We start from the raw sequence: 13291 nt of genomic DNA on the forward strand, positions 1-13291 counted from the left end.
CAGGAGCTCCCCAAATACTCAAAGCACCAACAATGAGATAGTGGGGCTGATGGAAAAGGAGAACATGTCCAGTAGAGGAAATGGGGGTGTGTGATGAGTGAACAGATGTTCCAAGGGTGACAAGGATTTCTGAGTGTGTTCTAGATGGAAAGAATATGTTGACATCCCAGAGATGTGCTGAGACTGGATTCCAGGGGATCTAAGGGACAGTGGTCAAACGCGTCAACTAAGAACACCAGGACATTCATTCAACAGTTCTAAGCAGGACAGTGGTCCTGCTTAGACCCCAGAACAACCCCAGCAGGGCAAAGCCAAGGCACCGGGTGGTCAAAAGGTCACTGAGCTCATGGCTATGAGGGGTGACTGAACTGCTGAGTCAAAGGTGGAAGAAGAAGGGAGTCAAGCAGGGGATATCAGGAAGTAGGATGTCTCTGGAATTTGGTGACTGAGCTGGGAGGAGCAGTTCTTAAAGTAAGAGAGCGCCCAAGAAGGTTCTGAACCCTGCACTAACTCTCAAAACAATTTGGTGGCAGAAGTGGGGACACCTCTCAAAGAGAAAGAGGAAGAGTGAGCAAAGCAGGATGCTGGAGGAAATCCATCCGTTGGACTTCTCCTTCCTTATGGGTCCCTTTAACAAGGGCGTTATATGAGAGCTCTTGGGTGGGGGACCCGACATGGCCACACCATCACCCTCAAAGAATCTGCTACGATAAAACAAGTCTGTGGCAATCCCTGCCTGTCCTAAACATAGCAAACTCCGGAAGGGAAGTTTTAAATGGAAGATTTCCCTATAAAAGGAAAAGATAAGTTTTGGCCGAATAAATCATACTTCATAGGAGAAAATGAAAGCCAGAAGAACAGACAGTTCGAAAAAACAACTGTGAGGCCAGCACAAATAAAGGTTCACCATCGGGACCTTCCCTGCATGCTCGAGTTTACTGGAAAACAGATGAGACAATGGGGCAGGCACCCTATAATGCCACCAACCTGCATCCCAGAGAGAAATGGCAAAAATCAGGTTCTTAAGACAGTAAAACATGACTATATTACCAAACAGGGCCTTAGATATCCTCCCAGGGAGCCAGGCTGATGGAGACGGGTGCTGGGGGATTGCTAGGCAGCTCTACATTAACCAGTACCAATAAAAACTGTGTTTGTCCTACGGGTGCAGAACACATCAGCTAAAATCCAAATCAGGAAGCAGCAATGAAGTGACAGGTACAGTGCAGGGTTTGACAGGACCTGGCAACTGAGGGACAGGAGCTGAAGACGAAAGGAGCAGTCTGGGCCACATGAAACAGACTGTGCTAAGCATGTTCCTATCTCTGAAGCCAGCATCACATATTTAAGTCTGTGGCAGAAATGACTAGAATGCATTCACACCCAGATTGTGCACTCTTTTATTTTATTTTTTTGTTTTCTGAGGCAGGTCTCCCTACATAGCTCTGGCTATCTTGGAAATCACTTTGTAGACCAGGTTGGCCTCAAACTCACAGAGATCTACCTGCCTCTGCCTCCAGAGTACTGGGATTAAAGGTATGCATCACCATGCCTGGCAAGAACCCTTTTATCTTGAACTATTTTTTTAACAAAACAAAATTTTCTTACTGTGTTGGTTTGAATGAAAATGGCCCAAGGGAGTGGCACTATTAGGAGGTGTAGCCTTGTTGGAGGAAGTGTCACTGGGGATGGGCTTCGAGGTTTCAAATGCTCAAGTCAGGCCCAGTGTCTCTCTTTCTCCCTACTGATCCAGATATAGAATTCCCAGCTCCTTCTCTATGTCTGCCTGTGTACCGCCATGCTTCCTGTCATGATGATAATGGACGAAACCTCTGAAACTGTAAGCCAGCCTCAATGACATGTTTTTCTCCCTAGCAGTTGCTGTGGTCATGGTGCCTCTTCATAGCAATAGAAACTCTAGCTGAGACAGAATTTACAGTTTTATACATTATACAAATGAACTTTAGTCATTTTTATACCCATTCCCTCCCTGTCTCCCTCTCCTGCTCACGTTCTTCTTCTCAACAAATCTCCCTTCCAGCTTCATGTCCTCCTATGTGTGTGATCCACTGAGTTTAAATAGTGTTTCCTGCCCCAACAAAGGCAACTGATCAGTAGTTATGCCATGGAAGAAAGTGACACCCCTTCTCCAAAAACCTTTAATTATCAATAGTTCCTCAGGGAGGAAATTTATCCCTCACCAAGGATAAAATGTTGAGGGCCCAATCTTGTTTGGCAAAAGACTTTAGGCCAGCACTTGGGCAGACTCCCAAACAGACATAGTGGGTGTCAGTCACATATGGAGTACATATCTGGACATACAGTGAGAAGCAACAGACACGACCTTTTCTTTCAGAAGGCCTTACAATCCCACCTAAAAATACAAACAACAAAAAGCAAAGGTTAAGAACAGACCAGCACATCTATCTCCGGGGTCTTCTGTCTCATGGTGTTCTGTGCTGCACACTGGGGAGAAGTGTTACAAGAAGTTTTAGAGATGTGGGGCAGAGAACCTGTAAAGGGGTTTCCCAAAGAAGAAATGCCTCTCTGCTGCTGTCTGACTAGGAGCTAAAGCAGGGTGCAGGAGGCAGATGTCAGTGTAGGGACAGCAGGTGCTGGTGGAGAAGTCTGTGTCAAAGGGTCCAGCCCAGGAGGGATGGTACGCTGAGCCCGACGAAGAAATGAGCAGGCCCTACCTGACCGCTGAAATTATACTGGAAGAATAAAAGGATTTTCTAAGTGGAACTGGATGTTGAAGAAACCTCTTGAGGTTGACTATCCCCTCATGAGGTAATACCAGATAGAAGACTGCCGTGGAGACCCAGGGGAGCAATGATGTGGCCCCTGGAGGTGTAGAAACCTGGACAGAACTACCTCAGCCACCTCAAAGCAATGTCATGAATTCTGAAAGGATCCCTGAGGGATGGGAATATGATGTGGGATTACCCTCTGTATGCTATGAATACCATTGGTTAATAAAGAAGAGCTAGGTGGAGAGAACTAAACTGAATGCTGGGAGAAAGAAGGAGGAATCAAGGAGAAGCCATGTAGCCACACTGGAAAGAGACACCAAAACTTTACCCAGTAAGCTATATATGGCGATACACAGATTAATAGAGATGGGTTAAATTAAGATGTAAGAGTTAGCACATAAGAAGTTAGAGTTAATGGGCCAAGCGGAGATTTAAACATTATGGTTTCTGTGTGATTATTTCGGGGCTGAGCAGCCGGGAACAAAAGAAGGGAACTCCTTCAACAGGAATACATTATTTGCTGCAAAGACATGGGAACAGTGGCCTCATTTACAATCTCCAGGCCTAGGTCCAAGTCCTAGCTCTGAACTCTGGAGCTTCTTATGTCTTTTTATCTCAATACCCTCCTTTGTAAAATGGGAGGGGCAGCGGTACCAAACAGGGCTATGGTGAAATCAGCTAATCCATGTAACAGTTCTACAACAGGTGAGGACAGAGTGAGAAAACTATGTCTCGTGGTTTACAGTACAGGGAGCGGGGCGCAGGACTGAAGGCTTAGTATGACTAACAGACCACAAAGTACTCATTAATGTACGACACACGGCTGGGAGCTGTGTCACTAGGTAAATGCAAGTTTAGGCGTCGGTATCGTCAAGAGAAATGGAAACTTGAACCGACCTGTTTCTTTTTATTTTTTAAGATTTATTTTTATTATCATTCTTCATTTTATACTTTGGTTGTGAGTATGTGTGTGTGTATCTGTATGAGGGCACACGTGCCATGGAGTGCATGTGGAGGTCATGCAGGTGGAGAGTCTTCATTGTGAGTTCTCTTCTTCCAGGTTATGGGTCCTGGGGATCAAACTCAGGTTGTTAGACCTGGCAGCAGTGGCCTTTGCCCACTAAGCCATCTTGCCAGCCCCTTAATTTTACTTTTTAACTTTGTGTATATGTGCACATGTGGTATGTGCGCTCATATGCCCACATGTGCACATACCCACAGGAGCCGGAAGAAGGCTTTGCATACCCTGCAGCTAGGATTATAGGCAGCTGTGAGCTGCCCGACAAGGGTGGTGGGGACGGAATCTCAGTTCTCTATTAGGACAGCAAGCGTTCTCACCACTAAGCCATCTCTCTAGTACCAGTCAGCTCTTTTTTACTTTTTTAAAGGTAGGCTACTAGGAAATTTTAAATTACAGGTATGACTCAGGTTCTTCCCACTGAAGAGTACCGGAACAGACGGAAGGTAAGCGACGGCTGGGCCAGCATAAGCCCCAGCTGACTAAGACCTTGACTGCAGAATACGGCAAGTAAAGAGAAGGAAAGATCTCTCTTCCTGATCTTGCTGCTTGCTGTAGTCTAGATAGAGAGGAGAACAGAAAAGAGGTGAAGAACAAGAGGGAGAGGATGAGAGAGCAGAGGCTGAAGAGAAGACAAGACAGCCGAAAGGACACATTCTCGATGCCTAACAGAAAAAGTCTCTGCTCAGTTAATATATATAAACCTGTCATTAAGAAAATGACAGTCTTTAAATAACAACAACAACAACAACAACAAAAAAAACAAACCAAAAAACAGCCCGAGTGCGGTGGCACATGGCTGTAGTCCTGGCACTTGGAAGGGACTTGGGAGGGAATTTTGGCAAGGGTTTTATGAACTCTTATCTGAAAACAAACAAAAACTAAACAAAAAACCTAAGTAAATATATAAAGAATTTTAAAAGTGGCCACAACATTCAAAAAGCTTAAATATCATTCATAAAGTAGACCTATTAAATGCTGTTTGTTGAGCAGATCAAACCCAATCACACAATCTTAAATTATTATAATCCCAGATATTATTAAGTCTGAAGGGGGAAAAAAAGAGAATTCATGAGTATAAATGTTGGTTCGTGACCTAAAAATTTACTCCTGGGTATTTTTCCCTGATGTAACTGAAGTACAAAAATGCTTCGTATGCTCAAAACCTCAAGTAAGAAGGCTTTTCCTGTAGGTAAATAGAAACGTAGTGGGTGGGTGGGTGGAGGTTTGCAGCAAGATGGGTGAAGACTAAGGCTAGAGACACCCAACATCAAGAGGATCCTGTAGCTCAGAGCTTAAGCTCAGTCTGCCTGTGCTTGGACCAGAGGAGAGCCTGGAGCCTGCAGGACTGCTTGCTCTTCCTGAGGCCATATAGAACAGGATCAAGCAGAAACTTAGCCTCCTGTAAAAACAACTCCAGCACCATCACCTGGAAACGATCACCTTCATCATTCAGGCTGTAGGAGCTCCCACCATTAATTCTAAAACTAGAAAAAAAGAGCTTTGCCTGGGGACCCCCAAGGGAGTAATACACCCATAATAAGCCCATAACCCAGTGATCCTACTGCTCAGCACAGATTCTCAGAAATGCACGCACATTCTACCAAAGTTAGGCACTAGTTACAGCAGCACTATCTAGTGCAGGCAAACACTAGAACAACTGACCACAGATAAGACACACGAAACTCCCCCGTGAACACCACCAGCAACAAGAGTGAGCATGCTCTAACTCCAGGCAGCATGGGAGGCCTCTGTGCGCACAAAAGGAGACACACACTGCAGGTTTCCATTTACACACAGTGAGAGAAGACAGGCAGGCCAGGGTTAATGCTGAGAGCCAGTGACCATAAAAAGCACAGGGCCTGGTTAGATCAGAACCGATCCTTGATCTCAAGGTGGCATGTGTTCAGTATGGAAACTTGTTCGGTGATACACTTTAGGTACGTCTATTTTCCCTGAACTTACACAACGTTTCTAAAACGTCGTCATAAGAGAAAAAGAGTTCTTATTCCACTGTGTAGGTTCTGAAGATTTAACTCAGATCATTGGGCAGCAGGCAACTTGGTGCACTGAATCATGTCATTGGCTTTATGTATGCAGGTATAAGCTTGCAAGTATAAGACTGTATGTGCATATATATCAAGACAGGGTCTCATATACTCCAGTTGACCTTGAACTCTTCACCCTCCTGCCCAAGTGCTGAGATTGACAAGCCTGCACATCACATCCAGCTGCAAGTATCTACACCTTATTTAAACAGGAGCAAATCTTTGGTGTCTGTTGATTGAGTTTTCTGTCCTGCCCGGTTCCCGCAGTCGTTAAGTTCCAAATAATTACACAGAGGTCTCCATTAACTATAAACTGATTGACTCAGGCTTCTTATTAACTCTTATAACTTATATTAGCCCACTATTCTTGTCTGTGTTAGCCATGTGGCTCAGTACCTTATTCGGTGAGGCAGTCACATCTTGCTTCTTCTGTAGCTAGGTCACGACTGCTGAAATGAGCATTCCTCTTCCCAGAATTCTCCTGGTCTCGTCGCCCCGCCTCCACTTCCTGCCTGGCTACTGGCCAATCAGCGTTTATTTAAAATATAACTGACAGGGTACAGACTATTGTCCCACAGCAGGTGTCCAGGTAAGCTAGTTTCGACCATGAGCTCTCTCAGTTCATTTTCTCCCTCCTTCTTCGCACACCCCACTTGCTCCCTCTAGGAACTGCTTGAGCTGGGTTTCTCTTCTGGGAGAGCCCTTGTGCCACCCGTATTTATGACTTTCTCTCACACTGGGTCCATGAGTCACACCCCTCCAGCGGATGCCTCTGCTAACTTATGCCACCCACGCTGATCCAGTCCTTTCTTCTTATCCTCAGCAGCTGCCATGTATATTCCTAGTGGTTTCTATGCCAAACCTTCCCAGCTAGACAAGCTGCATAGAGCACGCCCTTGGAGGATGACGACCATCCTCCTGATTCCAAAAGCAGCACAGAATAGAGACCTCCTCCGAAGCCAGAGAGGTGTGGAGGGCGACTCTTCCTACATGTCTTTGTTAGGATTCCTATTGCTGTAACACCATAACCAATAGCAACGTGAGAGAAAGTGTTTAATTTCATCTTACAGTTCCATATCACAGTCCATGGCGAGGGAAATCAGGGCAGGACAGGAACCTGCAGGCAGGGCCTGATGGAGAGGCCAAGCAGGAACACTGCTTACTGGCTTGTCCTTCAGAGCTTGCTCAGTCCACTTCCTTATACAACCCAGGATCACCTGCCCAGGGGTCGCACCACCCACAATGAGGTGGGTCACTAATTAAGAAAATGTCTCTCACAGGCTTGCCTACAGGACAATCTGGTGGGGGCATCTCTTTGAATTGATGTTCTCTTTTCCCAAATGACTCCAGCTTGTAACAAGTTGACCTTAAAAACTACCCAGCACACCATTAATGTCCCAAGAGACAGCTGCTACCTCTCCACTGCTCCGGCCAGCCCAGTAAGGGAGCAGAAAGAAGCAGCGTAGTAGAGTTTCTCCTTGCCTGTTTCCCTAACCATTCAGCCCTTAACCTATGTTGATGACACGGGCATTAGCAATGTATGTCAAACTGAATGAATTTTCAGGAACTGTGCGCTCTTAGAATTTCCTGCCAGCCCCCCAGCACTCTGTCTTTCGTCTCTCCTCATCTTCCTGTTTAAACCAGACACATTGGCACAGGCCTGTAATCCTAGCACTAAGAAGACGGAGGTCAGAGGATCAGTGTTCAAAGCCAGCTTGGGCTACAGAGTGAACTCAAGGCCAACCTGAGCTACATATACCCAGTGCCAAAACCCAAACCAACCAACCAACCAAACAAACAAACAAAAACCAGTCATCAAAATCCCCAGTCATCTCCTTCGTTTCTTTTCAAGTCTCAAGGACACACTACCAACATTAACCAAAATTTCCACCTTAAAGAACCAGCATCAACCACATAGCAGACATGGGTGTCAAGAGACAGTCTGATCACAGCGCTCTGGAAGTTCGTATTAATCCTCTCTTGTCCAAACACTTGGAAACAGACGATTCCCAGCTCTGCACTAGAAATGTTAGACACTGCTCTGAGCTGTCAGGATACAGAATTACACAAATGAAACCCAAATCTGTCCTGTCTGGTTCTTTCGCTCAACAGACTCTGCCAGCTCCAGCAAGTGTGTCCATCTGCAGGTAGAAGAGGATTTACCGTCATAAACCAAGGCAAGGCTTGGCTAGACACCAGAGGGCAGAAGATGAGAGCGAGTCTCCTTCCTTTGTGAGTCTAAAACCTAGCTCAGCCGTTGGCTGCAGGAACCCGCAACCCATCCGTTTCAGAAAAAGCATAACACATAAAACCACTTCTGGGGGGAAATGGCCCTTTTAAGAAAATGACACCTAATTTTTGGGGAAAGTGACCTTTTAAAGAAAATGACACCATATATATATATATATATATATATATATATATATATATATATAAAGAGAGAGAGAGAGAGAGAGAGGTGTGTGTGTGTGTGTGTGTGTGTGTGTGATGGAAAGGTAATTTTCATTTTCAAGTCTATTAATGATTCTACAGAGTTTTCTTATGATATATTTATTTTAAATGGTTAGAACCACAAACCCAGTGGCCTGGAAGAGACCTCAGTCTACAGCAGGTTAAGCTTTCCAGTACAGAGACCAGGAGAGCAAATCCCCCACAGGAGAATCAGTGGATGCCAAGGTCATCAGCTGGTGTGGGGTAGGGGTTTGCTTCTATTCATGGGGTCCTACCAAATGTTCTCTGGGGGAAAAAACAAAACAAAACAAACAAACAAAACAGCACACAAAAACCGCACCTCCTCCTCAGGCCAGTGTCTAAAATTTCCAAGGAATGGAAAAGGTCGCCCCAACGTGTCTCCTCCGCAGGACTGGCCGCAGAGAGGGGGCGGGGAAGGTCACCAGCGAATTTCTACCAGCAGAAATCTACCCACTTGCATGCACAGGGAAGGTTCGGGAGCCACTAGTGACCCAGCAGAGAGTTCTCCAAGTCAGTCACGGAGGACACTGAGTCAGTTCGGCTCTGATGGCTCAGAAGGTTCCAGCAATGAATTAAAACACTCCAAACCAAACCTCATGGAAAAGGACCACCCCGGCTGAACCTGCCACACGGGTCGGGTCGTCCTTACCCGACGCGCCGCTTCCACACCTGTGCCGGCCGCGGGGGCGCAGATCTTAGCGGCCCGGGGCCGCGACCCTCCGCCCGCGTCCCCCCGCTGGCGCGTCCGGCGTCGCAGGGCTTGGGAGGAGTCTCTGGGCCCGGGGTATGAGTGGGCAAAGGCGGATCGCCGCTGCCTGGGTTGCGGGTGTCCGCTATGTCGACTGGGGGCTGCGCCACGTACCTCGGCAGGCAGGTGCCGCTGCTTGGCTTCGCGGCTTCTGGGGCCGCCGCTCCGCGCCGCCCGTCGCCTCCGGGCGCATGCTAGGGAGGGAGCGCTGGCTAGGAGCCAGCCCCGGGCCCCGCGCCCCAGCCCGCCCCCCGCGCCGCGATCGCGCCCATTCAGCCACGGACTGTCCGCTCCCCGGCGCGGATGCGGAGAGGGTGGGGCCTCACGTCACGAGGACACGGGAGGCCAATCACAGCGCGCGGGGCCCCGCCGCGACCCCGCCTCCGAGCAGGCAGCCCCCTCCGCCCTGTGGATCAAGGGGGAGCAGGGCGCTTCCAGCCCAGACGCAGCTTGGGCGCCAGGAGGCCTGGGACAGGGGTGCCCCGCGTCTGGGGCACTCTCCAACTCTCTCCAGGCTTGTCCGCGATTAGATAGTGGAAGGCGGCCCTGGAAACCAAAGGTGGCTTTGGACCGGTTGTGGGCTTTCGGTTGAGCATCCGGTTAGGAATCGCGGAGCCAGGGAAAGAAGGGGCTTGACGTCTTCACGTGCTTTATTTGCCAGCTGCCCTCTGGTCTTTAGACCGTTACTGGTCCTCGGTCCCTGAGTCCCGCGAGGCAAGCACCAGGACAGGCTAGACCAGCAGTTCTCAACCAGGGGTTCCCTGAGATCATCGAAAACACAGGTGTTTACTATTCATAACGTATCAAAATTACAGTTATGAAGTAGCAACAAAAGTCATTTTATGGTCGGAGTCACCACAACATAGGGAACTGTTTTAAAAAGTTGTTCCCTTAGGGAGATTGAGAACCACTGGACCAGAGGGACGTGTCTTGGGCCCTGCCAGGACTGCCTTATATTGTACCTTGTGTCAGTGTGTCAGTGCTTGTACTGAGGTCCTTGTGGGGGTGGTAGGGGTGAGTATCTTTTAAACCACTCAAGGCATTTAGTGGCAGAACCAAAATCAGAACCTGGGCTTGGAGCACTCAAATCCATTTATCCGAAAACTACTGATTCCCTCGCCTCCCACACCTTGGTCTGGAAAGGAGCTACCATACAATTTTTAAAACTCAAATTTGGGGCGTTAAAATTGCTTAAAACTGGACTGAATCTCCTTTTTAGGATATTTCTTCCCATGATCCTCTAGAAAAGCCGACAAGAAGGGGATCCAAACCACAAAGTAAATGATATTTGAATGTTGCCAAGTTCTTCTGAGGATGTAGACCCTTTGTTAGTGCACGTGTGTGTGTGTGTGGGGGGGGGGGTTAGTTTTTGTTACACTGCAACAGCTTGCCTTCAGTCTCGAGAACATTTACCCCCAAAGGGGCATTCTGACAGTCTGGAGGGGACACGTCCTCAAGATCCAGCTCAGTTTTCTTGGTTGCTGCATATCAAACTTCCTTTTGAGGCTTTTCCTGGTCCCATGATAGTTCTTATGGCTGTGTGTCAGCTGACGAAGCTGAAGCTTTGTAGTGAAAGCTAGGACGGTGATTTTACAGCAGCATGTGAGGCTGTGTACTAACCACTGTACTCACCGGGAAAGGACCTCTTTCTCCCAGCTCCCGCAAACCAAACAATACCTCTCTCATTTTGAAGAACAAGATCCTAGACCCCGAGCCAAGAGTCCTATCACTTTTTCCTTTTCAGCAGCTTGAACAGAGCAGCAGGTTTGGACACATCTTCATTCTTTCTCCAGGGTGGAGAGCAGAGCCGGGATGTGGGGGTGGGGGATGCTATCTGGGTAGTCAATGCCAAGAATAAAAACACAGGAAAGAATAGGTTGGGTGGATTCTGCTTTCATTAAAAAAGAAAGAAAGAAAGAAAGAAATCTGGATGATTTTTAAGCATACTGGGAATATTCTAGAAGGAAAAAAATGGAAGGAAGTTCGACATAGGGGGCATCTAAAGCCAGTGGGTTGGCCAAGGCTGGTCAGACCGAGCAGCTGCCTGGAATGTTGAGCACCTCGCCCCCTCGCCACTGGAGACCAGCCTGGTCAGACAACCTGGAGTCTCTGCCTCAGTTCTACCCCCCACAACTCCCTGGACGGAGCCCCACCCTGTTAGCAATAATGATTGCCCTGGGAGCCGGAAGTACCCTGACTTGCAAGGGCAGGTCTAAATTGGGGGCAACAAAGAATAAGCTGTGAACTCTGCCTTCTGTCTTAGCCTCACAGGACATCTGTTTCAGTATTCTGCTCATTCACCTGGTTCACACTTAATGAAGGAAAGTAAGATCTGGTCCCTAAGACCCCCCCAAATAATAAGTCTAGACCCAGTCACTAGATCTCAAAGGTTTACTGGCTGGCCTTCGAGAGAAGCTTCCAGGCTCTGACAAGCATACAGAAAAACCACTAATAAATCAAGGACAGCAAACTACAGTTGTATATTTTTTCAGTACTGGAGACCAAATCCAGGGCCTTCCGCTGACCATGCTGACTGACTAGGCCACCACCATGCTGACTGACTGGACCACCACCATGCTAACTGACTGGACCACCACCATGCCGACTGACTGGGCCACCACCATGCCGACTGACTGGGCCACCACCATGCCGACTGACTGGGCCACCACCATGCCGACTGACTGGGCCACCACCATGCCGACTGACTGGGCCACCACCATGCCGACTGACTGGGCCACCACCATGCCGACTGACTGGGCCACCACCATGCCGACTGACTGGGCCACCACCATGCCGACTGACTGGGCCACCACCATGCCGAATGACTGGGCCACCACCATGCCGACTGACTGGGCCACCACCATGCCGAATGACTGGGCCACCACCATGCCGACTGACTGGGCCACCACCATGCCGACTGACTGGGCCACCACCATGCCGACTGACTGGACCACCACCATGGACCACCACCATGCTGACTGATTGGACCACCACCATGCTGACTGACTGGACCACCACCATGGACCACCACCATGCCGACTGACTGGACCACCACCATGTTCACTGACAAGCACTCTGTCACTGAGCTACACCTCCGGCCTATGTTTGTCATCTTTAATAAAGCAATGCCTATTTTTTTTTGCTTTGGAAGGATGGTGTTTTAGATTTGTTTTTAAACAGGGTCCCACCAGTTTTAACTTCGAAGTTTTAAACAGGAACTTTGAAGTAAAGCAGGCTGGCCTTAAACCCACAGAGCTCTGCTTGCCTCTGTCTGCTGAGGCCTGGGTTAAAGTTTGTGCCACCAAACCTGATACAATAAATATTTTTAAACAACTTCAGTTTTAATGTCTGGGCAACAAACATGAGGTAAATTCTATATTTAAAAGGTTTCCCCCTCCCTCTGGCAGCTGCAGTAATTTCTAGAAATAGAAAGGATTCCTATCACAAGCCACAGGAACCAGAAGGACTGAGAGGAAATGCTTCCATTTCCTGCTAGTTGTGAGTAGCCTCAGAAGAAGTGGAAGAGATAGCCATGTGGACTAGAAGAAGACGCCCGAAGGAGAAAACCATGCTGTGGGAACACCGAGTTCAAAGATTAGAAAGACTACATTTCTTTTCTGACATTTTTTAGTTGCTGGATTAACCCACTCCTGAAGCCCTCCCTCAGTGCCTCCATCCCTTCCAGTTACATGAGGCTTTGGGCTCCTCTGTGGACTGAACTAACCACCCTGGAGCCCTCCAGATGAGACTCGGTGTGTGTTATTGGTGCACATTCTTGACTAAACAAGTGCCGAGACCTCAGCTCATTCTCCCAGAATTCCTTCATTGTGCCGCTAGTCATGTGATACAAGTCAGCTCTGGAGTGAACTGGGAAGGTGGCAGAATGTGGGAGAAAAGGGACCTGCAGCAGAAATGGGGTCAAAACAGTGGCATGTAGGCCAGATAGCAATGCTGTCTCTGTGTGTAACCCTGACTGGCCTGGAACTCCCTGTGCAGCCCAAGCAAGGGAAAGCAGGGACAGAAGGTGCCTCAAACCCTTGGCACTGCTCCCGCCTCCAACTCCTTGGGTGCTAGATCATAGGGCCTCTACCACCATAACCAGCATAGAACATTTTTGCTCTCTTTGACTGTTCTATATATTTTAATTTTTACATAAGTGTGCATTGCTTTTCCTAGGAGGAACAAATCAAAGAGATCCCTTTTTTGAAGCCCCTGACCAAGGGCACAGCTTCAGAGGGCAGTGTAAGTAGGG

At 48.1% G+C, this 13291-nt stretch overlaps 1 protein-coding gene across 3 annotated transcripts in view; it reads right to left on the reverse strand.

Annotated features, from left to right (window-relative positions):
• The window catches only part of St3gal5 (ST3 beta-galactoside alpha-2,3-sialyltransferase 5), a 53243-nt gene extending 43933 nt beyond the window's left edge, over nucleotides 1-9310 (reverse strand). Inside the window, exon 1 of one of the 3 annotated variants that reach the window (XM_048458789.3) lies at nucleotides 9154-9310. In XM_048458789.3, coding sequence (XP_048314746.3) covers nucleotides 9154-9232 — 79 coding nt within the window. In that variant the 5' untranslated portion in view covers nucleotides 9233-9310. Of the gene's footprint in view, nucleotides 1-6215; nucleotides 6362-8940; nucleotides 9104-9153 lie in introns of those variants that run through there. The other 2 variants (XM_048459539.3, XM_048414773.3) reach the window with 2 other exon arrangements.
• Between the last annotated feature and the right edge of the window lie 3981 nt (nucleotides 9311-13291).

The sequence above is a fragment of the Myodes glareolus genome, chromosome 6 (assembly GCF_982192425.1).
Source record: "Myodes glareolus chromosome 6, mMyoGla1.1, whole genome shotgun sequence".
NCBI lineage: Eukaryota > Metazoa > Chordata > Mammalia > Rodentia > Cricetidae > Myodes > Myodes glareolus.